At 37.5% G+C, this 27764-nt stretch overlaps 1 protein-coding gene across 2 annotated transcripts in view; it reads right to left on the bottom strand.

Moving 5' to 3' along the window:
* The window catches only part of nab (NGFI-A-binding protein homolog), a 66884-nt gene extending 39364 nt beyond the window's left edge, over positions 1-27520 (bottom strand). For both annotated transcript variants that reach the window (XM_065236319.1, XM_065236320.1), the window contains exon 1: positions 26531-27520. In XM_065236319.1, coding sequence (XP_065092391.1) covers positions 26531-26882 — 352 coding nt within the window. In that variant the 5' untranslated portion in view covers positions 26883-27520. The remainder of the gene's footprint in view (positions 1-26530) is intronic.
* Between the last annotated feature and the right edge of the window lie 244 nt (positions 27521-27764).

Below are 27764 nucleotides of genomic sequence, written 5' to 3'. Positions count from 1 at the left end.
TGACAAGCAAACAGTTTCATTCCGTTCCCCATACAAATTCGAAATTTTCCTGCAAATCCGGACCAAATCCGTTTAAATTCGGCACAGTTGTTGGGGAGCTCAATACAAAACGAAAAAGCGGTGGGAAGCAAGGGTCTGTTTAGCCATATAAACTTAACCCACATGTTCGTCACTAACAAATGACATGGCATCCTTTGAAGATCAATTTCATTTCGTGATAGTGACGAAAGATGTTTCGTCGTGTACCGCTGAGAATTTGCAACACTGGCTGGGACCTGCGAGGCAGTAGAAAAATCAAGCTACGAGGGGTGTCTAAAATTAGACAAAAATATGCTACGTCATTAATGCATGCTCCCTTACGTGGTTTTACAAAATGAAAATCACAACCATTCTGCAGCGATACTAATTCTTCTTCCCATCAGTGAAGGCGGTACATCATGTTGGAGAAAGAAAATGCGAGAGGCTTTTCCTCGGATCAGTTGTAAATGCACAAAAAAAATAATACAAGAACATTGGATAGGGTGCGTGAACTCCTACCAGGCAACCATTTTCCAGCAATTATAGAAAGATGGTTCGGTTTTGGAAGAAACCGATGGTGATAACTAATGGCACAAGGGATGGGTGTTCCCCGTCCGTCTGAGCAACGGATGTCCGATTGAAGATCGCTCGAAGGGTGAAAGCACGCGACGGCAGTTCCACCCTTAATTACAAATTTTATCATTTTTAATTATGCCCGTGTTGCTTGCTACCAAGAAGGACGGACGGCGGGTGAGAAGCGATTTCCCGGGGTATCAGCGTTTGTTTGCGTTTGCGAGCGCAAAGGAAAACTGGGACTGGCCGAGGGTTAACCGAAGTTACAGAAATAACCATCGCCGATTGGTAGAATCGAGTTTTTTTTTCACTTTTACTGTTGGGTGGGAGAAGATTTCTGATCTTAAATTAAATAAGCTGTAATTGAATGAGAATTCTCGCACCCTTTCGCGCGAGGGAACCAATTTGTGACAGCATCAACTAACCGACTGACGACGACTACGGCGGACGGTTGGACTATGGCGCGTGAAAAAAAAAATGAAGATGATTCGCAGCGGAAAGCAAAGGACGGAATCGAACAAGTTATGATGGACGCGGGTTGAAGGGAATCGTTTGCTTTTGTGGAAGTGGAAATCTTCGAACCTACGCAAAATGAAGCTAATCATTTTGGGAAATTTTTCCATTTTGGAAAGCAAACAACCGCATTAATCACTGAAGTGGAATTGCATAATGGAGTTATGATGTTTCCTTTTTGAAATTTGATCTTTGATAAAAGTTTCGGAAGGGTAGGAGGAAACTGGTTGGGTGGCAATTATTAAGACTCGGTATTTCATTTGAAGCTCGAGGAAAACAAAATTTTGCTCGGAATGATTAGAACGACTTACTGTAGATTTTTTTTTTCGTTCATTCGATCCTAAAGAATCTTCAAATTATGAGAAGAAAAACTAGGCTCGCCAGCGCACATTTTTTGGTGGTTTCCGATCGCATAAGGTTGCTGACGTAGTTTTTATCAAAGCAAAATTCTTCCGAATGGCTTGTCCCCAGGTTAGAGCCAAGATATATGAGACGGCGTTGTCATTGCAACATTGCAGTATGCTCCGCTCGATGCAGGCAGAAAAACCGATGCAGCCAAATGTTTTTTTTTTCACTTTCTTAATCGCTATGGTCTCACGTTTAGTTCGATGCTAGTCTGCTCTGCGCCTTGTCGCCAACTCTTTATCAGCCTTTGTCGGTCAGTTCGGTCTTGTAATGGTGTTTGATTTTTTATTTCGCTTCTAATTGTCTTAAGATTCACGGTCGCAAAAGGAGACCACATAACGTACAACAAAAAATAAATCAAACGACAATAAATTTCTTAATTTTTTATTGAGGTATCGCCTTTTTATTCTGTGTGATGCTTCAAATTTACAGACAGTTTCGCCCTTCTGCCGACAAATGCTGGGATAAATTTACTGATACCGAATGCAATCGACGATCCATGTGGCGCTCAAGGAGCCAATATGCACATTGCTTGCAAGGTGTTCAACTTTCGAACCGCTATTTGGGTAGGTTCATTTGTATTACAAGATGCATAAAAGATATCCTGTACAAATCACGTTTTTATTCTCTACGCACATAATAAAACTAACGTTCATCTCAACCTTTCCCGTTTTTTTTGCTGCTCATAAGATTCTTGAACTCGTGTCCACCAGGTTGTCGCTCGTCTTGGCGATGTGTGTATAAAAATTACCCTTTCGTGTTCTTCAGTGTCCTTCTGCTGTGTTCGATTTACCTTCTTCTGTACATTTATGGTCTCTTCTTCGGAATAAATGCGAGCCAGTCGGTAGGGACAGTACAGTTGAGAGAGAAAAAAATCCTATGCGATATGGAAAGCGCGCATTGTGATCAACAAACCGAGGAAAAAACGGTTTAATCTAAATAAATGCTTCTTTAGTAGCGTGCTGTGTTGTTGCTTTACAAGAATGATTTTTTTTCTGCTTAGAAGGATGTCCGCAGTAATATGAAAAAAAAACTTGTCCAGATGCTTGGAGACGCATATTGAGAACAAGATGTGCTGGTTCGTTTTTTTTTTGTGGGATTTGAACAATCAAAATCAGGACGGCATATGTCCATGTCCATGTTGTCCGCCGGTTTTTGTAACGGCGAGTTTGTGCCAACGATTCTTAGCAGATGGACATGAGGTTGTAGTTACCTAGTTGGACATTTGTAATGTAGGGTAGGTGTACCAGTTATGGATATACGTTCCTATGGGAATTATATAGGCCATAATTGGAACACAGCATAATAGGAACGTATAACCCTGACTGGTACACACGTCCTAGTGAAGTTTCAGTATGAGCGTACGATTTGATTTTTATTGTTAGAAGCTTTCAAATATAGACACATTTCAGACTAATGTTAAAGTTTTAATTTGTATTACTGTATTACTGACTGTTAGCTCAAATGAGTGACCAAAGTTGAATTGTTAATATCATCGTGTATTGTCGAAATTTTGCAGCACTGACTCCAAGCCTCCAAAAATGCTGCATTTCAGATTTAATAGTGTTGTCGTCTAAGTTGCATTACTGGTTTACTGTGCACAATATTTAATGGTGTCCACCATAACATTGTATCACCTGCTCTTAATTTAAACATAAGCTTTAACTAATCATGTTTTTCTTACTTTATGCGTGAAGTTAACGATTTACAGGTTGCGTGACGAATTTTTGCAGTAAATGGCATATTTGAGAAAAAATACACCAGTTAGTTATTCTAGCAATGAATTTTGTGCGATTTATTTTCTTTCGCAACATATGGAAGTTGTAAGTAAATTTATTCAAAAAAATTGCCTTCCCTTTCGACGACTGTAGTTAGACGCTTCCGGAAACTGCAGTATGCACGTTTAAAAATGTTTCGATCCATAGATGTCATCACTGCCTTGATTTTAGCTTTTAGCGACTTAAGTGTGGTGTGAGAGGTTCTATTGGTATCCCGTTGGACGACGCCCTATACAAAATAATCCAACGGATTGATATCGGGACTGCTTGGGGGCCAAATTTCTTCCTCCCAAATTTACGAAATATTTTCCGTAAGCCATTTCTGTGCTTTATTAGCAGTATGAGCAGGTGCTCCGTCTTATCACTTTCCCAAGCCTTTTTTAATATTATACACTGTTCTTTCAGACACATTCACCGACCGAACTATTTCTTTCATGCATACTCCGGCGCGCAACAAAGCGACAACGGCTGACAGATTGCTCTCTTGTTTCGACATCTTTACGTTTACTCAACATTGTTTGTTTAAATCTTACACCTAACAGTATAAGCTATCCAGTGCTGCCAAATATATCTAAATCATGATGCACAAGCATGAGAAATTACTATTTGAAATTTACTGCAAAAATTCGTCACGCACCCTGTACATAGTTGGAGATGCGTAACGTCAATATCAGACTGGAAAACATTTTATACACACTTACTAAAATTCATGTAAATTTAGGTTCTCTGAGAGTGACATATACGAGCGTCATTTTTGACATAAATGATAAATAATGAGTCATAACAGACGCGAAATATAACTTTAACAACGAACTTTTCAGTCTCGGAGCACTTAAAATTACATGACATGTTTGTTTACGTCTCATCCTTTATATCAAAGATGGATTCCGTCACGTGTAAAATTCGTTATTTATAAGTGTGTACGATAGATAGGGAGATAATAGTATATAATTGATAGTGCCGTACTATACGGCAGTGTGAAAATTGTATATAGAAAGTAGAAAGTGAGCAAAGGACAATTTTGAGGAAGGCATGAATCGGATCGATCATTCCCTTTGCCAAACTCATCCGCCACCACTGGACAGTGGGCCAGGAATTAAATCTAGCAAGAAACAAATATTAACGCTCTGGTATTGCATCCATTTGAGTTGACATGTTGATTGAAATTTCTTAGATTTATTAGGATTACAATTTGGTGGGTAAAAATAGTTCATCTTTTGGCTGCAAAGATGGTGCAGCAACGGTGCTGGTGGTGTAGTGGTAAGCGTGATTACCTCTCACCCCAGCAGGCCTGGGTTCAATCCCAGTCGGCGCCGCCGGGATATTCTGAGGCATAACATCTCTGATGGAAGGGAAGTAAAGACGTTGGTCCCCGGTTCATGAGTATGGTCCAGGGGTGGGAGCTGCCTTCCTGGCGTCGGTAGCATTGGTGCTCAGCACGGAAAACAAGATCGACGGAAAACAAACAAAGGAAAAAAAGAAAAAGATGGCGCAGCGATATAAACTTTTTTATTTCACAAGGCAGAGGTTGTCCTCAGCAAAGTTGTAGATCGTAAAATTTAATGAAAAATTGCTGAATTAATAAAACACTGTACAGTGTACATATTCATCAATTCTTAGTTACTATGAGATATATTTGAGATATGTGGATATGAATGAAACAATATGATTAATTTGAACAAGGTTAAATAAAAAAGTTCATACCGCTGCGCCATCTTTGCGGCCAAAAGTTGAACTATTTGCATCCACCAAGTTGTAGTCATAATTAATCCAATAAACTTCACTCAAGACGTCAACTCAATTGGATGCAATCCCAGAGCGTTAGTTTTTTTCCTGCTAGATTTAATTCTTGATCCATTGTGCACTGGCAAAAGGAATGATCACCAATTCGCTCATGTACCTCCGATGTGCGGAAACGGTTCTATCGATTGCTACACACTCAAGTCACCATCTGACGTAAGCATTTAGGAAACACCCCGCGTCGCCCCTCATCAACGTATGTAGCTGATGAAATGGATGAAATATTAATCATAATTATTGTGCGGCTGTTAGGATTAGTTGAAGAAAAAATTGTATTGGCAGCTCGTTTAGCTAAATATTTTTAAGGGCCTGGGTCGGTTTTCGGATGTACGAGTTTCTGTCCTGACATCGCGATCGTGTTCGAACATGTTTATTTGCGTTTATTGTGCATCCTCTTGTATGTAATATTAAAATTATTTTTTTGCTGTGTAGAGATGAAGAAAGCATAGAAAACTGCGCAAAATGGTCAGTTCTGACGTTGTGCATCATTTAATGGAGAATGTAAAGAGAAAGTGCGGGCATTTCGATTCTGAAGCGAAAGGAAATAAAATAAAAGGGCCTAAATCTTGACTAACGTGTTTAATTTCATTTTCTGAAAGTTTCAAGAAAATCGGTTTAAGGTGAATAATTTTTAGTGATAAAAGAATGGTAATTTCTCATGAAATTACAAACAACAAGGCCATCTTTTTCCCGATCGAACCCAACTATAAAACGTTGCAATCGAAACATAACTTGGTATTAAATTTACCAGTTTTGATAATGCTAGAATCTGATTGGTCGGCACAAAGAATGCTATTTCCACCTATCCAAAGCACTTTGTTTTTTTTTCCTATGCATCATTTTAGAACAATGCAATGCTTTCTACTGATCAATTTTAAGGGTCGCGGTTTCCCCGATTGTTTAGAGTAGAGGAAGCGAGATAATACAAGCATTGGATGGAGGGTAGGGTGATGACCTATCTGTCTCTGGTGCTGTGACTTTTGGGTGCACCTCTAATATGGAACGAATTTTCGGAGGGTTCAAGGGTCGAGCCTTAACTCTAGCCTCAGTGTGTCATGTGTCAGTATTAAACCGGATGTACATCGCTACTAGTGGTCCCCTTCCCTTGATTACAGTGGTGGAAGAGAGGTCCAGCATGGTTGTTGGGAATCTGTGACCGTTAGATTTTACCGTGGACATGTTTTTTTTTTCTGCCTCCATTCTGTCTGCATGCGCGGACACGCACATCTGCCACCTGGACTAACCTGAATGCAGGGTTTTAGGTCGCAAAGCGTGTGACCCTTATCCCAGTGGCGATGTAGGTTAAATTAGATGTGCTTAGAGCTCAATACATGACAGATGAACGCACTATTTTATGAATCTTTCCTGAAGGAAATGTGCGAGCTAAACCCCGAATCCTTTCAGATTTCAGAATGCAGATTTATCTATTTCGTCAACCGACGTACACATACATATACAGTATATATATAATCAAATATAGTTTTTGGACATTTATATGCTCTTTTTTATGATTATGTCGACCATCAACAATGTATAAATAGCGGCGCCGGTGGTGTAGTGGTAAGCGTGATTACCTCCCACCCCAGCAGGCCTGGGTTCAATCCAAGTCGGCGCCGCCGGGATGTTCTGAGGCATAACATCCCTGAATCACGCCTTCCTTCGGAAGGGAAGTAAAGCCGTTGGTCCCCGGTTCATAAGTTGATGGGTCGATAGGTAGGGTCCAGGTGTGGGAGCTGCCTCCCTGGCGTCGGTAGCATTGGTGCTCAGCACGGAAAACAAGATCGACGGAAAACAAATCAAGGAAAAAAAAAAAAAACAATGTATAAATGAAGAATACTTTACATGCATTTGTGATTCGTACCCATGTTTAAATTTAACGGATTCTTGAAACTGTCTGGCGATGGACCCATTGATTACATAATTAGTATTTAATCTCTTATTTCGGTTATTTCATGTTTAGTTTAAAAACAAAACAAAAAATAGTTAGAAGTTTTGTTTTGGTTGTCATTTGCACATTTATTTGGATAATATTTTGGGAATCAAATATAAATCAATTTTTCTTATAGACCCATTCTATGGAGTTCTTCACCGCGACTTTTCAACTACAGTTTATATTTTCTGTTATGTTATTACTTTAAATTGAGGATTACCTTAGACAAAGCATGAAAAATATGTTTTAAATTATCTGAGTATTATCAAAACATTTATATTAACAGGAAAAATTCCTACCGAGTTAAAGTCGAAAAAATTCGATTTTTAGTGACTCTATTTACTTGTGAATATAGTCACTAAAAATAGAAAACCAAGTAAATCATTTTTTCCTTGATTTATTTTCCGTCGATCTTGTTTTCCGTAGTGAATATGAATGCTACCGACATCAGGAAGGCAGCTCTAACATTACCTGGACCCTACCTATCGAACCATCAACTCATGAACCAGGGACCAATGGCTTTACTTCCCTTCGGAAGAAAGGCGGGATCAGAGATTTTATGCCTCAGAAAATCCCAGCGGTGCTGACTGGGATTGAACCCTGGCTCTTTGGGATGAGAGGCATGCACGCTTACCACTTCACCATCGGTGCCACTCAAGTAAATCATGTTCACTGTTCTGTGTATTTTTTGTATTTTTGTTACTTTCTTTTTTTTCAGCTAGGTTAAGTGCACCGTAGTTTCCTATTTTGACCTCAGAAAAACGATTGCAACACATTATTCGTGCGTTTTGTGGGTGATATGTACACACATAGAAATAACTACTTTTACACGAGACGTAATCCATATTGGACATAAATCATAGAACGTAAATAAACATTTCATGTGAAATAAGTGTTCTCAAACCAAAACATCAGCTAGTCGACGAAGAGAACGTTTGATTGAATTGATTTTCACGTTTCTTTCAACTGATTCTTATGTCAAAAGGCCCGCTTACATGTGGCGAAATTTACATGACTTTTTAGTAGTGTGTATGTGAACTCCGATGAATATGATTTTAATCAACAATAAAAAAAGTTTAATATCACCAAAACATGGTCAAAATAGGAGCATGGTCAATAGGGTGTTTCATTTTGAAAAAAGTGATGAATTTTTGATAGGCCACCCTCCAGTTCGATTCATAGCCCCAAAATATGAACCTGTGCAAAAAATGGTAAAGATTGATGAAGGTTTAGAGGTCGCGCCAATGATTTGGATTTTGTATGGAGATTTTGGTGAATTAGTATGGGAAATTATTGATTTTCGTTTACATTGCTCTAACTTTGGTTGTAGTTGTCCAAACGTTGGAAAAAAAAAATATGTGGTTGTCATGACAATGATCAACAAGCCTGTTGTTGTTGCGATGAAATTGGCGTTGTTGCCTTGTACATATTCATCTGTCAATTTACCCTATTTTGCCATTTTTTCACATTTTTATAATTCTTGATACGCTGCAAAACTGAGCGTAGCAACTGTAGGCTTTTTGTTTATTGCCATAGCAATAACATACTAAATTTTTTCGACATTTGGACAAGTAGAAGCAAAGTTATAGCGATATAAGCGATTTTTTAAATTCTTCCATAGTAATTCCCATACAAATTTCAAATCATTGGCGCGACCTCTAAACCTTCATCAATCTTTACCAATTTTTGCACAGGTTCATATTTTGGGGCTATGAATCGAACTGGAGGGTGGCCCATCAGAAATTCATCACTTTTTTCAGAATGAAGCACCCTAATGGTCAAGTTAGGAGCGTTTCTTCTATTTGTTTACCCTTCATCACATTTAGCGGCTTGTGTTTCTCAACTAACACAACACCAAATTTAACAAACTTGACGACAAACGAAAAAAAATATTGTCTCATATAACACTATTGAATAGTTTTAGGATTGGTCAACCGGTTCCGAACATCTGGCTGGAACGTTTCCGTTTCTAGAACAAAGATTCTTTGAAAAAAGCAACCAACGTAAATCACGATTTTCCTTCCAAATAGTGAATAATACTGTGGACCAACTATCCGCGCTTCATTTGAATATTTCGGGTGTGTTCCAGCCGCCTGGCATTCTGAATTCCTCGGGGGAAACAATCAAAATCTATTTGGAACCAAATCACAACTTATCACTCATCAAATGACATGATAATTCAAAAATAATACCTTTTGTGGTTATTTTGGCTAGCCAGAACCGTATCGGTTACACCCGGAAAAGTTTCGGATGACCCAGGGGAAGCAATTTTGTTCGCTTTGTTCGCATTGACCCGGTAATATTCGGAATACGGATACAATTTATTCCGGGTACACAAACCTCAGACAAACAGACCTAACTCTTTGAAAAAGTATTTCTTGAAAACATGGTATCTCCAAACATAGGACCTCAGTAACGCCATCTCTCGGGCTTCTCGAGGAAAACAAGCTTGCTCACTAACTCGTAAACAATCTTTCATTAAAGATTTATAGAATGTATAGAAACTTCAAAGTGATCTGATGCCAGCGCTGCGGCGAGTAGTTCGCGGAACTGATAATATTCAAATCAGCCGTTAAATGCGTGAACGAAGATACACAATTAAGAGTTACGTCTGTTTGTCTGTGCATAAACTATCGACTGTTCTTTCTGAAGACACTTAAATATGTTAGGAGGGTCTGATCTCACCTTAGGTGCATTCACTATGTTTTTAATAAAATCTGCTGCTGATCAATTTATTACAACTTAATTTAAAACTTGATGCTTTCTCTTAGGGAAACTGGTGATGTTTTTGGTAGAATAATAATGATTTAATAACTAAGGCCTTAGGCAAGCTACCCGAGCAAGAACCGATAACATATGAATATCGTCACCTTTAAGACAATAACACATAAAAGAGTTACCCAAGTAACACATAAAACATCTTTTTGAAAAATAATTAGAACGGCTTGTTATATAAATGTTTTATAAGTGATGCAGAAAACATCCCACGTTATATATGAGGTTTATATATGTTTTCTTCATACTTGCTAGATTCAACATTTTCCAAAATAGTTTTATTTTGATTTTATCTTTAAATGTTATTTTAACGTGCATCTTACTGTTTTTATACCACTATAAAACTTGTCGTATACAAAACCAATCTTAGTTGAATTTATAAAGTTCTTGAAGAGATTCTGAACTTTCCAGATTGACGTAAACATTGACGGTGCCATTGAGCCGGACTGTCTCTTCACGCAGTGATTGACAGTTTCTTAAGAAGCATTCGGACGTTTGTTATAAAGAAAGTTGAAAACACTTTTTTATTACATTTCATACATTAATACAACTGAACATGTGCAGGTTGTCTTAAAAGGAGTTGAAAATACTTTAAAATAACATTCTGTCAATCAGATGTACGCTTTGCTGCTAACAAAACATCTTTATGACGGATCGAAAGCTTGTTGAACGCGGATATAATTTTCATGCAATTGGCAAGAACATGATAGATACTTATAACAAACCTCTCATCAAGCGGAGCTGGTCTAGTTAGGAAGTAATAAGTCTACCACGCCAAGGACAAGTGATGGAATCCCATACTCAGTTTTTTTGTTATTGTTTTTTTTGCCGCTGGTATTTATAATGTTTCCAAAACATGTTATAAGACCAATATTTAGTTGTATCAGCTCCGCGTCTTGCGCTTTTTAGGTTGTATAAATGTATTAAATGGCGTATATTAAAGTATTATTGATTCTTTACGTAAGTCATTAAAAAGTATTTTCAACTTCTTTATGACAAGCCGTGTTGCTTGGGTATTGGGTTTATGCCTTGTATGTTATTGTACACTGGCATCAAAAATAGCGTTGATTATCCGTCAGTTAATACAGGTATTACTTTTAGTATTTTAGCGGCGCCGGTGCACAGTAGAACGAATTTTTTGAAATTGCGCGTTTTTTTTAATTGCGTGTAAATTTGTGCTTTAACGAGGGCAATTTCTTGGAAGAAGTTTATTGGACTAAAATAATCTATCTTTTCGTTCCATTAGGGTGATGATGTATTCACATATTAGGGTGATACAACATATACTTTTTTAATATTAAAAAAATGAGTTAGTGTTTTGACAGAAAATGTAGATCACATTAATACAAGCAACTTCGCTGAAAAAAGCAATTTCGTATCTCTAAACGTTGACGAGATATGATGCAAGTTTGTGAAAAGCCATTAAAATAGTTTTTCTTTAATAACTCTTAATACAATTATTTAATTGCTTTCAAATGTTCTACAATGTTTATCAATGTATCAAAATTCACATTTTTGTCGAATATTGTGTATAGCTATGATGCATATTTGAAATTTTTTTGAAGATTTTTATTAAAATTTAGACACTTTCCCAATAAATATATCTTGTGGCAGATGGCAAGTTGTGGCAGGTCAGTCCACTGTCATGGGAAAATACTAACTTTTGGTTACAATATGCACAACAATTTACTAGGAAATATTCGGACGAACATTGCAATAGGAGATGTAACAAATGTCATCATTGGTAATTGAAAACCTCCAACGCTTATACAAATATGGTTAACAAAGGTCATAGTATGTCTTTAATCATTGTCATTTGCAAATTAAAGGGCCAACGGCTTTACTTCCCTTCCGAAGGAAGGCGTGATCAAAGATTTTATGCCTCAGAAAATCCCTGCAGCACCGACTGGGATTGAACCCAGGTCTTTTGGAGTGAGAGATAATCACTGGATCACTGGAGTACTTGACACTGATGAAGTCTGCAAGTAGTAGGTTGGTTGGTTGGTTGTCTTTATTAAGGAGATTTTCAGCCAGACGCTGGTTCATCTCCAGCAAGTAGTAGACGAAATATGCGTATCTGTCAAAAGATAAGCAATTATAACGGAATTAAAAGGAAATAAATCAACACACTCAAAGCTCTTCATAAAGGGATTCCGTTCAGATGTTCGACAAATTTAAAAGATTAAACATGTAATACCTATAATAAATTTTAATTTGAAATTGACCCAGAATAACCCAAATATTTTTTAATTATTATTATAGTCACTTTAACACTCTTGGGTCATTCGTGACTTTTTTCCCTTGATTTGTTTTCCGTCAATCTTGTTGTCCGTGCTGAGCACCATGCTACCGACGCCAGGGAGGCAAGCTGCCACACACCAGGACCCTACCTATCGACCCATCAAACTCATAGACCGGGGACCAACGACTTTACTTCCCTTGGCGTGATCAAAGATGTTATGCCTCAAAACATCCCGGTGGCGCCGACTGGGATTGAATCTAGGCCTGCTGGGATGAGAGGTAATCACGCTTACCACTACACCACCGGCACCGCTAAAGAGAGGTGTTTCGTTTTGTGTTTCTTTCAAAGAGGGGGAGGGGAGATTAGATCAATTAAAAAAACTTCTTACGTATTTATTGAATGTTCCCCAACAACACTCTAGGAAGTAGTGAATTTACAAATAAAAACAAATCTCTTGCGGATTTAATTTTTGGCGAAAGCACCGGAGAATCAACTTGCCAGTGTGGAAATCATTAATCTTTGTCAGTGCCCGTAAGTGGTATGATTTAACAAAATATCTTACAATGTTTTAGTTTCTACTGGTAAAGATTTGCGTTCAAACTATAAATATCCAGCGTTGTGTCCGCGCCTTTGCTAACTGCTAGAGAAAAACGTTCACCGTGTACAAAAACCAGGAGCATTAGAGCAAAGAGAAAATATATTATTTTTCTCATATTGGCTCTTTATCTACATGTCTGCTTGCGGATGTGGAGAAAAACGAAAATAAAAAACCGTACAGTTTCAAAACCTTGGAATACAAGGCAACAACGTGGTGGATGCGGAGTGAATTTCCCGAAAAAAGCAAACAGAAACAATATTTTTAAAGAAACGTACATAGTGGAAATAAAACTAACAGGAAAAATAGCACAAAAAATTGCACCCTAGAAAGCTGCAATATCAATGCAATTTCTTGGCGATGCTGGTCTGAGGATGTCTGCTGCTGTCCCACCCCTATGCTGCTCGTTGCTGGCCAACCGTCATCTCATATGTTCATGGCAAATGGTCTTCGGCTAGGAGCGAAACTCGGAGCTTGATATGAAAGAAAGATATACAGCAATCTTCGACGACGACGACGACGGTGAACGAACAAAAAAAAAGGGATTCGAATATACGGACAAACGCGAAAAAAAAAGTCCAAAGCAGAACCTGGCTGCCACATAAAGAAAAGTGCCAATGTTAAGGAAAAGCGACAAAAAACGTCAGTACACAGAAAGCAAACTCGACGGCACCGGCAATCAGCAAGCAAGGAAAAGCGAAAAATATATGTGAGAGAAAAACAGCGGTGCAGTCATAGTGGAGGAAAAATCGTTAGAAAAAAATGTTCATCGCTTCATGTGGAGCTAGAATCGTACCCGTGGTTGGGTGGTTCTATTTCACTGATTTAAGGTTGTCTTGTCTAGAAATAAATGCATTTCATGAGATTATCAACGGAGATGGTACCAATCTTTCAAAAGGGCGAAACTTAGCTGACCTGCTCTTCTTAAACTAAAATTAGCAATGTTCTAACAATTCCATATTTTAATGGTTCTGGCATAATTTTCAAGCCCCTGATGATAGTTTTAAAACCTTTCTGAAAATTACTGAACAAAACAGCGTTTAATTTTCAGAACCTTCATGGACTATGCTATCTTAGACTTCCCAGAAATTGGAAAAATAGTTCGTCACGTTTAGAGTTTCTGGTAGATAGAAACGATTTTGACACGATTGTCTTAAAAAATCGATGCTGGATGAAGTCGAGTTTGGCCACAGTGTCGGTATGTTGGTCACTCATCAAATATCATCAATATGCCAAGAAATAGATACTAGATGCATCATAATAGTATAATATATTTGACCCCTATACGATACCTCACGACGTGGAGGAAGGATGAACCCAAGGACGCTACTGGCCAGATGCTAACCGACCCCACCGACCAGCTGAAACAACATTGGTTTGAGCATTTCGATCAACCGCTTCAAGTTTGAACGATCAACAAACAAGCAACTCACCATGCCGCCAAGGGTGAGGTGCATCAGAGACTCCAACGCTTATACAAGCCAAGGGTGAGGTGCATCCGAGACTCCATCATTACAGGTGATAGAAGCAGCTATCCGAAGCATGAAATCCAGCAAGAATCCCAGAGTCGATTGCGTATCAGCAGAGATGCTCAAAGCTGACCCCATGCTATCCGCACAAATGTTGCATCAATTTTAATGAAGGTTCCAAAGAAAGGGGATCTGACTGTGTGCGGCAATTGGCGAGGCATCATGTTACTGTGTATAGTTCTCAAAATGCTGTGCAAAGTTATCGTGAATCGGATACAGGAGAAGATCAACGTGACTATCCACCGGAAGCAGGCAGGATTTAGAGTCAGAAGATCTTGTGAGGACCGTATCTTCATCGAAGCACAACACGAAGTTTTCACGTGCAGGGTCCTACATAACGGATCATCGCTGCTATGAGACAAGGATGTATTCCATATTCGCTATTATTCCTCATCGTAATCAACGAGATCATGATATGTGCAATTGACCGTGTACCGAACCGTAGGCTGCTTCAGCAGTCTATCACTATAGAGTGACTCATCGATTTCGATTCGGTGGATGATGTTAATCTATTTATTAGCACAACGCACATCTACTTTAGATTTTATACTTTTTATGTTTTTCAATCTATGTACTGTTTGAATATGCATGTACCAAATTTTGAAGTAAATAGATTAAAAAATAAAGCATCTAGGTTTTTTGTTGAAGTTGCCAAAATCTATGAAATTTGCTAAAATTCATACACACTTAATCCCATATTCGATGTTCGGTACTTTATTTTAGCGGACTACACTGGGCAAAAATATTAAATTACAAAACATTCGGCTTTTTTCATGTTTACACCGAAATCAGTAATGTGAGGTACTGAAGGTCAGTGTTTTACCCAATCATTTACAGTGTTCTGCTATTGTCATCATTTCATTACCGAATAATTGTTAAAATAACTGAACAACCTGTAATTTGTGGTCTCAAATGGAATATCTATCAAACACTTCGAAAGTGCACCAGTTTGTGAATAAAAAATTGTAGTTCGAGGTTAAAAGTGTTTTTTCCATGAAGTTTGTGTGAATATTCCGTCATTTTTTTTGGGAAATTGCTGAAAATTAACGATTTGCTTGAACAGTGTGACTTAGGATCGACAAAAAATATGGAATTTGCCAATTAACCTCAACTGCAGATCGGCTTCATACGCTTATATATTTATTTACTTATTTATTGAACACCGTCTTCGACCACGTCGTACAGACCGATTACTTAAAACTTAAACTTGTTTAATCTAAACCTCTTATTCTATTACTAAATACATATTTCGACATAGTAAAATAAAATTCGTTACAAACATCATTAAATGAATGCAAACGGGAATTGAAACAGTTATTGAATCCAAAGTTAGTTCTGTGGAATGAAGATGACCGTAACGGGGAGTTACGAAATCTGCGAGGAGGAATGTTCCATGGAATCCGTTCCAAGAGTTCGGGCAGTCCACATTGCCGGTAATTAGGTCGAAGATGAACAGTCACTGCACTTTGATACGCCTTGCTGAGTTAGATTCCAAATCAATCAGCATGCATAGGTCTGGATAGCTAGGAAGTATGACTGGATCATTCCATGGGATCTGACGTAAATCAAACCTCATGAAACTTTTCTGAATCCGTTCAATCGTAAGAAAATGCGTAGTGTAAAATGGAGACCACACTGGGGAAGCATATAGTCTATGATACTACAAACCAGTGACCAGAATAGATCGATTTTAGGTCATCAGCATAAGACGATGAGAGCAGCTCACACAAGTCATTCACATAGATGATTAAAAAAATAAGAGAACGGAGAACACTGCCTTGTGGTTCGAAAGATGGAGTGTCGAAGGTCCTGGAGTGTACGGAATTAACCACGACGAAAGCATTTCGATCAGACAGGTACGAGTTGAGCCATTCCGTGATCCAGGTTGAAAATCTTATATGGTTTGGCAGCTCATTTTTATTCCTACCAGAGTAAAACATACCAGTACAGTCCTGGAAATTTATTCATTAAAAAACTCACGTCTATTATCTCTCTTCAGCGTCTTTTTCTATCACTATTTCTACAGTTTTTCTATCGTTATTTTTCATTTCCAATTAAACTGATTTCACTAGTTCAAGGTTGACCTCAACCATATAAATCAACTCAATTGTTTGGATGATAGCCAGGAAATAGAGAACTTTGCACGGAACTTTCCTCTATTCAAAAAGCTCCAGTTAAAAAAGCCGATTCCATATTCACTGAACTTCGTAAAACAAAATTGCTGAGATACAGCGCTATCGACTCATAGCATTTGTTTATTTTAGCCGAAAGCTTTTCAAAAAAATACTGACTTGTCGTCACGCTAAAGAAATCGTTTCGGTAATATTTGACAGCTCGCAAAAATCCCTTAACTACCGAGTACTCAGCATCTGGTGTAATTACCAAAACGATCGCCGAGTGCTCAGCTGTTCTAATCTCGTCAACAAATATACCGAGTTCGGTGAAAAAAAGTTAATGTGTAATGTAAAAAGTATCTTTACATTGGGGTTCGTCTAGTTTTAGGTGGTTAAAATATCAATCATATGCATACATATATTTTAATATATTTTTTTTCTCATGAATCCATTTGAGTCTTCAGATGTCTTTAAAAAAAAAGTGTTTAAAAAGTTACAGTCAGAAATATATTTTCTGTATTTTTGCTACATATCTTATAAACTTTCAGAACACCATGGACTTATCAGTAATAGCTAGTAACGAAACCGCACTTATTTAATTTAACATAGCATTTTGCCTAGTTTTTGAAACTTCTAGTGTAGAAAAAAGGTTGAAGACTGGATTCGAATCACGAAAGTTGCGATTATCAGACCTGTACTTTCTCCACTGCCCTGGGAGCCTCCCATAGCTCAGTCGGTAAAGGCTCAGCTACAAAGCAAGACCATGCTGGAGGTGGCTGGGTTCGATTCCCGGTCGGGTTGGAAAATTTCTCAACTTCCCTTGGCATAGAGTATGATTGTACTTTGCCACACAATTATACCAATGCAAAAATGGTGCAGGCATCGAAAGCTCTCAATTAATAGCTGTGGAAGTGCATCTGAAACACTAAGTTGAGAACATGCAATAAGCTAAAATGCGATAAGCATTAAGCTTGAAATGCAAAGAAGAAGAAGAAAAAGCTTTCTCCACTGCTCTCTGGATTGGTTGCTGAACGGGAATTGCAGAGAGTCGTGGCAAGTGTATGCGTCGTTCTTCAATGTTATAATTAAAATGCTTGCTTGTATAGTCGAAAGCGTAGACAGAACACCAAATAAAAAAGACAAAAAAATCATTGCATCATCTGCAAAGATCAACTTACATCATTCGCTGTGGTATTCCCTGCAGAGGATGATAAAAAATGCAAGTAACATTCAATGTAATACATTTTTGGTTTACGTGTTCGCATGGTATTTTGTTAACTTTGACAACGGTGCATGAAATAATGAAATAATCGATAATCTCGGGTGACGAATTTGGAAGATGTATTCGACGGATTGCTTGTTTGATTATTTCAGCGTATCGCATAGGAACAGACTGAAACCAGGATTTAAACGACAATGTTAAAATGCATTTGAAGATGTGAAAGGATGACAGCGATAAGATAATCAAATAAACAAGATGAAATTACAGGCAGTTGATTTAAATACCCCTGTGATTCAAAAAAGGCATTTACCTTAATTTTTTTTTAGATTTAATCTGCAAATAATTTTTAAGTTGTTACAAAATTAAAAACTGAATTTATAGTTCACTATTATTTAACTGATGGCTGAATCTAAAGTGTTGGTGAGAAAAAATTGCTCAAGTATGGAATAAAGTGTTGCTGCAGCCGCTGAAAATATCTTCGGGTTAAGAGTCAAGTGGCAGTTACGAACAAAAGATCTACTGAACTTCCAACTTCCTATCGTTCGATGCAAGTCCGCATCAAGTAACTGAAGGAGGTTTCCATGCGTGAAATTTCGTCGGAATTTTCTAGAAACTGGAAAAGTTTATGATGACCACAGTCGTTGGTGCTGGCAATCGGAGATGTGCCCTTGGAGGAGGAAAAATAATATTCCGACCGACCGGATTGAAGAAACCCGACATGGGTCCGAAGGGAAGTTGGATTCCGGTTGTAGGTGAGTGTTAAGAAACCATGCTAATTTTTCTGTTTGTTTTAGGTTAGGTATCTGACCAACGACTACAGTTCAAGGATTGATTCGAATCTGGAAAGATGAAGAACGTTCTCTACTCGACGAGATGGATCCGGAATTTTGACGTCTGTGTTTGAAGGAGATACCTGCGATGGGTCGAGGAAAGCCTACGAGGAGGCCGGTTGCTGTTGATGCATCTCCACTTGGTTATTTCGAAGAGATACGAAAAACATCGAAAAGTGATAGAGAAAGAGAGAGCAGAGTATTCCACTATATTAGGCGAACCAGCCCAAGGCTGAAAGCCTCCCTAATAAAGATAAATTAATTAATTATTCCACTATAGATACCCATTATTCTACATGACTCAACGAGAATCGAGATGTCAAAGATTCAGCAGCAATGACATAAGCGGTCGGTGAGATCTAACTGATTACAACTAAATATAAAAATATAAAATGCATCCTACGAAATACGTGCCATCTACAAGCATGGAAGTGTACAAGCAGTACCAATATACATTTTATATCGGTACTACGGTATCGGTAGGGCCGCATACCTTGTTGTAAGTGAAAGTAACCTCGGAATGAACGTGAGTGACCAGGCATTCTGAAATGGGTTACTGAATCTCAACAGAGCTATAACTTTTCAACTTCCGGGCTAAAATTGTTTGCAATGGGATCAGTATAAGATAATAATAGATTATATTGCAAACATTTTTCTTCCATAAAAACACTGCCGGGCAGTAGAAGTTGGATTGTATATACATACATATATATACATTATTATTTAACTGATGGCTGGTATATAATCTGTATTTTAACTCATTTGAATAGGAAGGAATCACTCTATGTATAGGTAAAATCAATTTATCATATCCTTAATACATTAAATACTTAATTTTACCTATGTTTCCTTCCAAAATATTAATAAATGTAAAAAAAAAAATTATTGAAAAAATTGGCTCATTACTGTATCACGTAATAGTGTAGTGTGAACGGGCTTGATGACCTCATGATCTTGCCAATCGCGTCAAGTGTTCGAGGCAAGTGAAATCTACCTTATCGGAGATGCTTATTTTAGGGCAAATTCGGTTCAAAGGGTTTTTATCTATTTTTCGAGGTTTTCAAGTAAGCTCCCTTTCTTTTATTAATATCTCCGGAACGAATGTAGTTAAAGATAGCATTAGGTACAGGTTGATGGTGCTATAAAACCAAATATTTAGTTGCAGACAATTAAAAAGTTGTCAGTAGCAAAATCAAATTTAAATTTGGCAACACTGTAAAAAAATATCATATCTTGGTTTTAATACCATGTTTTTTTTCTTCAAACACTATATAAAAGAATATGAAAAGAGAAAAAAATTGATTTATTTTAAAGATGGAACAAAACAGAAATTTAAAAAAACAAATTGAATTCGCATATTAATATTTGTTTTTAAAAGTTTATATTGTAAAATACGATGGTGCCACCAAATTCAATATTAAAATACATTCGTTTTGAGAAAAATACGTTGGAAGTTTTCCAACGTGAATTAAACGTGCACTATACACGAAAAATAATTTCAAATTTAGATTTGAATTTGCTTATGAAAATAGAACCTAGTATAATTTCAGATTTAGATTGTGTTTGTCACTGAAAGCATTGACTCTAACATAAACCTTTGTCAAAATCTCATCCATTTTTTGGAAGTGACAAAGATTCTCCTGGTAAAAAAAAGAAGAATGTTGAGTACCGTTCCGATTCAAATTTCGGACGATTCAAATTTCGGACACTTTCATTTTTAATTAAATATTACATCCAGTTAGAAACAAAGTAATAATGTTAGATGATCGTGGAGGGCACTAGTCAAAAAAATTTAAAATTTACAAGACATGTGGATCATATTCGACCGAGATAATCAACTTTTAGAAGTGTCCGAAATTCGAGTTTAAGTGTCCGAAATTTGAATCGGCACGGTATTCTTTTTCACATTATTGTTATTCATGCAGTTGAGGACGTAGATGCATGCTTACTTTGATGGATTTTTTTTTTCCTTTGATTTGTTTTCCGTCGATCTTGTTTTCCGTGCTGAGCACCAATGCTACCGACGCCAGGAAGGCAGCTCCCACACCTGGACCCTACATATCGACTCATCAATTCATGAACCGGGGACCAACGGCTTTACTTCCCTTCCGAAGGAAGGCGTGATTAGAGATGTTGCCTGCTGGGGTGAGAGGTAATCACGCTTACCACTACACCACCGGCGCCGCTACTTTGATGGATATATGGATTCATTTACCTTAATTCATTTTTTTTTGTTAGAAATTTTGCTGAAAACAAATCATGCACAAGTTCATCACTGACTGTATTGTATAGTAGCATGGCATCTTTTGAAGATCATTTTCATTTTGTGATAATGACGAAAGCTGTGATATAGGTATACGAAAGAATAAGGCTAGAGCTGCCTTTGCGAGCCTATGGCCTCTCGAACACCGAGCTCTATCGTCAATCTCATCAGATTCAGAATTAACAGAAATCTGAGAACGCAAGTTGTGGTGAGTTGGTCACTCAATTCCAAGGGGAGTAAATTAAAACTGGATTTGAACCCAGGAGGACATCGCTGCAGAGGCAGACCCAATGGCTCATGGCAACGGAGCCTCATCAACGAAATAAAGATAGTCGACAGAAAACTGACCTGGCCCAGACTATAAGCCGTTCACGTTGGCTCTATGTGCTACTGGAGGTGCGCAGAATACTTTAGTGAGTGAGAAACTCTCTGAGAACTTAACTGAACAAACATTCATGTAATTGAAGATCATTTTGGTCATTAATGATTTTTTCAACTTCTTGTGCAATTTTTTTTTTTACTAGTTAGAACAACCCCAAACATGGATCCAAATGTACTCCTGTGAGTGCTATGCACGAATCCAGGGCAGTCATTTTTTGCTTCCACGGGTTTCTCACGTCACAGAAGCAAACAGAGTAGAGCAGATAGTCACAAAAAAAACGCGGGAAACGAGGAAAATTTCTTCTCCGCTTGGTGGTCTTGCTGTTTTCTTCAACTTCGACCGACATATTGGAGCTTTATCCTGCCAGCTAGCTAGCCAGTATAATCTATAAAATATCGTAGCATAAAATACGATTCAGTAGGGAGAATAGTCAGCTTCTGAGGGAAAAAAATAGTGCACAAGGTTGAAGCACATCGGAGTGAAGGTTTCTGCTTGGTGCTTCTGGGGTTGGCACGATGGTCTTCAGCCAGCGGTCGCGAAGAGGCCACTACCGCCAACCGGGCTCGGCACAAGGAGCGAGCGGAGGAAAAAAAGATGAGAAGGAATATTTGTATCGTGTGGCTCCTAACCGTCTGTGGAGCACAATAAAAACAACACATTTCAGGGAGTTCAATTTAAGCTGGTTCCTCTTAGCGTGTGCAGAGGAGCACCAGGAAGCGGAAAGGTGAAGGAGTAATCGTCCAGTAGCTGCACGCGGAGACGAATGTGTGTACAAATATGTGGCGACGATGCTCCGATGCTGGGGAAGCATCAGCAGCACCAGCAGCAAACAAACAACCCATCCAGTCAAGGGATGATGGGAAAGCTGAAGTCTCGTGATGTGTGCTAGCAAGAAAAAAAAGGGGGTAAAGCTTTCTCCTTGATATTTCATGTCACACAAATGGTAGTGAGCCAGCTGAGAAGTAAAAACTGCTCTCTTTAATGGATAGTTCAGCATCTGATCGAGATGGATAATGTGTATTGCTAATTTAGAACCTGGATGGGATGGAAGGTTTTACTTTACCATGTCATTGAATAGTTTTACTATGGTTTATCAGATTTTTTTTCTAAAGAACTTCCATCTATTCAAGAGTTATCTTAACTGATAAAAAAAAACAAATGTTCTATAGAATCCGTCGTTTAAATTTTGAGCCAAACTTAATTCCTAACAGGTTGTTTTTTGGCTTGAAAGTTGTATAAATTCCAAGACTATGGTTACTTAAGAAATAAAAATCGAAGTCAGGACTTGAAAAAAATTGAGGCTCCGATGTAAAAATATGTTACGATTCATTTATTTGTCATCTTAACAAAATTTCAAGATTACAAATTTGTAAATAGGTTAATCTGAACATTTATTGAATTTTATTTATTTATTTATTTATAGTTATTCATCTGACTTGTATGTAGCCCTAATAAATATTAATATTAATACAATATACTAAAAATGCAAAAAAAGCTTTTTAAACATAGAACATTGCAAATAGTTATTGTCTCAAAGAGAGTCGTTGTTGAAAGACCGCGTGGTCAACTTAAATTCAAATAATTAAAAGTGCTACACATAACTCTAACGGGGTCATGTTGTTCATATGCCACACTTCGTGAACCAAGATGAAAGAAATCCCGCTAGCGTAGTCTTCTCTCTGGTGCGTAGAAATTATTGTGCGCGAGGATATTCGAGGCATCAATTTTTTCTTTCAGCATTTTCGCCACAAAAGCTGCTTGAGCGATGGAGCGCCGAGTGCGAGAAGTTGGCAACGTTCTTCATAAGGTGGTAAGTTGGAGAAATCAGAGTGCGAAGAGCGTATCGCACGAATGTTTTCTGCACTGTTTCGATCCTAGCAATCCAATTGGTGTGATACGGACACCAGGCAACCACACTTGATTCCAAAATGGATCGTACCAGTGAACAATACAGGGATCCGGGATATTTGTGGTCTAAGTTCACTTAATTTCACAAGACATAATTGTCATGGATCATCCCAGACAACCAGAAGTCGTTTAACAACCCAAGTAACAATTTGGGTTTTATGAGGATTCTTTAGATTATGATTTAAACTTGCGAATGGTTGAAAACCTCGTTACACTTGTAATGCTGTTTGGGAATATACTGATATCATCGTAAATTGTAACATATTAAGTCGACATGGGAAATAAAGACGAAATACATCGCATTATGTTTTAGTTTAATAGAATGCGGATTTCCAATTTCGATAAATTCGATAAATCACAGCAAATTGTACTACTAATTAAATTGGATAAGATCGTTAGACTTGCCATACTGAATTTGTTTTTACAGATGTACATGATGTCAAATCTCATAGTTATTAAATAAATTTATTTTTGCACGAATATGGGCCCCACTTTTGTTCGTATGACCAATTTTTGTATATTATAAACCATTTGTTTGCTTGTATATCACAGAAATAACTTTGATATACCGTGCCGATTCAAATTTCGGACACTTAAACTCGAATTTCGGACACTTTTAAAAGTTGATTATCTCGGTCGAATATGATCCACATGTCTTGTAAATTTTAAATTTTTTTGACTAGTGCCCTCCACGATCATCTAACATCATTACTTTGTTTCTAACTGGATGTAATATTTAACTAAAAATGAAAGTGTCCGAAATTTGAATCGTCCGAAATTTGAATCGGAACGGTACGTGCATTCGTGTTGTCTGGGAATTCCACCATGAGTGATTTTTTTTAATGTAGTACAATAAATCTGTAGCTTTGCTTCTTTATTTTACAGAAAAATTTGTGCATCTTGATTTCATCGCCTATATGGCCTTAGATACCTTAGATATTGAAGAGAGGATATGTCGGAATTTATGTGCTACACACTATGTAACACATAAATACCCAAGTAATCCAAACGTCCTAATTGCCCGCTAACCGCCCTTTTTATAATAAAAGATTAAATTAAGGCTACCAAACTTTATATAAATCGTATATAAGCCTTATATTGCATATTGGTATGGCTTTATAGTTGACACATATACCATCAGGAATAAGTTTTCGCAATACCGTAACCAATATTTGGCTAATTAGTTTTTTTTATGTTATATTGGGCTAATCTACTGCTAATACAATACACAGCAAAAAAATAATTTTGATATCACGTCAAAGTGGATGCACTACAATCATGTCGAAAATATGGTGTAATATTACTTGCTAAAAAGGACAAAATTATCATTAATACAATGCATGAACTGAGATTACGCTGCTTTTACTGCATTTGTTTATTTATGTGGCCATAAAAATTACATGAAATTTTCGACATGATTGTAGTGCATCAACTTTGATGTGATATCAAAATTATTTTTTTGCTGTGTACTTTCATGTCCAGTACACACATAGAAATTATTATTTTTACACGAGACTCAATTCAGCTTTGACGTAAATCATGGAACGTAAACAAACCTAGCATGTTAAATTAAGTGTCCTGAAACTGAAATATATGCAACTCGACGAAAAGTGCGTTTGATTGAAGTGATTTTCTCGTCCTTTTCAACTGATTCTTATGTCAAAAGGGCCACTTGCATGTGTTGGTCTCAGGGCACTGAAATTTACATGTCTTTTTCGTAGTGTGTAGTAGTAATAAGTCTACATAGCCAAAAGGTGAATTAGGTGGCGTTTTGATTACTTTGATAACATCTTTAATAATAAATTTAAAAAAAAGAGGGATCCAGTGTTAATGGGACACGTTAAACATCTTCAATGGATTCTTTATTCTCAACGCAGTAACCAGGAATGCCGTATGACTATCAATAAACAAAACGGGACCAGGAGAAGAAGGTTTGAAAAACTGCACTATTCAAGAAATGCGTTTGAGTCTTGGTGATTGTATGTACAGTATGCACCATAAAATAATGCGAAAATTATCATTAATCTTTTATGAAGAATTTGGCATTATTTTCTGGCGCATAAAGTAGGGCAAATTTATCTTTTGTGAACCATTTTCTATACTAGACCACTTGCGGATCAATGTAATTTTATGTAAAAAATGTAGTGATTTACCATCATAAGATGTAAAATGTCTAATTATGAACCCTGGGTGGTCCATAAAAGGTTAATGATTACCTTAACTTGTAATGCAGATTTCCGTGAATAAAGTCAAGTAATTTATTTTTCAACCATCAAATATACTACATTAACAATATTGTTCGCACTTCGCTTTTCCATACATCACGCAGGGGACAGAAATTGTTTAAACAGGCTTTGTTTTAAACAGATGTTGTAGCTTTGAAAGATCCCTTGTAATGTCTTTAAAAGACATAAGTTATTGCCAATTCAGAGAAAAATTACCATTAGTATTACATTTATGCAGTCATAAGGATAATGGATTTTTTTTTGTAAATCGAATATCGGTATTAAGGTATTGTAGAGATGTACGGATGTATGACCACCAAAAGTCATCACTTGTTTATGAGACGCAGTAGGCGCTGCGTGTGATCAGTTGCATACTCAAGTAACAATTTTGGTTTTATGAGAGTTCTGTAGACCATGATTTAGACTTGTAGCATGCTTTAAGACCTCGATAAAACTTGCAATGTTACTTGGGTAGTTTGTTGAACAATTTTTTTGCATATCGATTTCACAGAAAACATATTCATGGTACTTCAGTTTGTACCATTTGCTGCTAGTAACTTTTCCGAGAAATTGGGTGGGATATGTAGATTTATTTTTTTCTTTATTGTTGTTACAATTACTGCTTGCTTTGAAAACAGCAGCACTAGGAATAGTGGTTTATACCAGGCAGCCGAATAAAGCGATTTGCATAGGAAGAGTAGGGACTGCCAACTACCTGTTGGTAACATTTCGTGAACAAAGTGTATTATCTTCCACCCACTTATTGAAGCATTCTTCTATATGACACGGCTCGTTTTTTATTGTATGAAGTTTTTTCTAGACAGGGTTGCTTCCACTCACTTCTCTATAAATAATGTTTTTCGCTATTATGAAATAATTAGATGTTATAATGACATTCTGTACTTGTAAGTTCCAAGAAGAGGTTGTGAAGTATGCACATTTACCTAGTCAGTAATTTTTACCGAGGAATTGGATTGAGTTCGGTAAAATTTTATTAAATCTGTGAAAAAATCAAAGTTCAGAAAATGTGTTACAAAAATTTACAGACTTACTTCTGTTAACCCTATTTAATGATGAAAAATAAAATTTGTCGATTTTATCGAATCTTTGCGAATAACGGTCATTTGAATTATAGCCGAATTTTTCAGTAGTTCAAAAACCCAGTAAAAAATACTGACTCCTGTAAACAATTTAAGTGTGTGGTTGGGCACATCAACCTTATCAATTTCGATTCCAGATAGTCATAATCAGTGATTCTACGATTCGTGAGCGTTCTTTCAGAGTGTGACTCAACGATTACAGCTAATCAGTATTAAAAAAAACCATTTTTGATTAGATTTTTTAACTAAATGCTGTAGCATTAAGCGACGAACCTTATATTTGCTTTGGTAAAACCGTTATAACATGATAAAAAAAGAATATACTCACTTGTTCCGTTGTTGTTGCGGCCCCAGATTTTCCGCGGCGGACTCAGCACCGGACTGGACACACAGGATGTGGCTGCCGAAGTCGTCGTTTGGGCTCCGGATGATGCCTTAACCGGTGTTGCCGTGGTGGAACCAGCCGCCGACGTGGTGATCTTCGGCTTGTTGCCACTGGTGGCCGTCGTCGAGCTAAGATTACTATCGGAAAGACTACCTACACTAGCGCTAACACCCCCCAGAAAACTTCCACCATCGTCTACCTGTGCACAACTCTGTACTATTACACCACTTGTAACCGTCGTTGGCGAGGAAACCGGCTTTTGTTCCATTCCCGATTGCAAAATTACAAGGCACATTTAAAGCATCGCGAGCAAGGACGAAGAAATGCGATCGATCGCTGATTAACGCGGAAGCAATGATACGTACGCGCGAGCAAAAATCCGTGCAAATAAAACCAAGCGACGAAATATGTAATTAGCGATAAACAAAAAAAAAAAACCTAACAAAAACGAACTAACTAATTGCAACTAAATCCCCTCAATAAAACAAAAAAAATATAAGACCAAAAGCGAACCAACATAAATTTCAAATCAACAAATAAATTTCAACTAAACAAATCCGTCAAATCCTAAATGATTGCTATTTTCCACTGTTCTTTTATTTGATTGTGCTTCAGTCTCTCACACGTGACAGTTCGGTAGCTTATCGTATGTTTCACCACACAGTATGTCACAATTGTTTATCACAGTGCGCGTAATCGATGATTCATGGAATCCTGGTGGTACCAATGATAACGAACGGATTAATTTTCAATACGCCAAACTTGGAATAATTACGACCGTTTGACAATACCGATTGCACTGCTTTACTTTTTGATTCAGTGAGCCCACGAAACCGCGGGCAAATCTCTATAGGAGCGTTTTTATGTTTTATTGGATGAAAGGTGAAAAGATTAGCTCTAATGACAACAACTTTTCAGATCGAAGTCAAAAGAATATCTGAACCGACGTTCCGGCAATGAAGAGGAAACTAAGGAAAATCAGTCAAGAGCAAGCAATCGTTACGATTGTGGTCGTAGCCCGGTATGTGTGTGCACCGCGTGGTCCTCGGAGGTTTTTCTCTCATTCTCATCCCTGCTGGCTAGCCGTGCGGCGAAAGAGTTAAAAACTTGAACAACATCAGGAGCACACAACGTGTATTCCGAGAGGGAGAGAAAAAGTTGAGCGCGACTCGAAGAC

Source organism: Ochlerotatus camptorhynchus, unplaced genomic scaffold (genome assembly GCF_037179485.1).
Source record: "Ochlerotatus camptorhynchus isolate MF236.1 unplaced genomic scaffold, CSIRO-AGI_Acam_v1.1 ptg000546l, whole genome shotgun sequence".
Taxonomy (NCBI): Eukaryota; Metazoa; Arthropoda; class Insecta; order Diptera; family Culicidae; genus Ochlerotatus; species Ochlerotatus camptorhynchus.
This window is presented reverse-complemented; position numbering and strand designations above follow the sequence as displayed.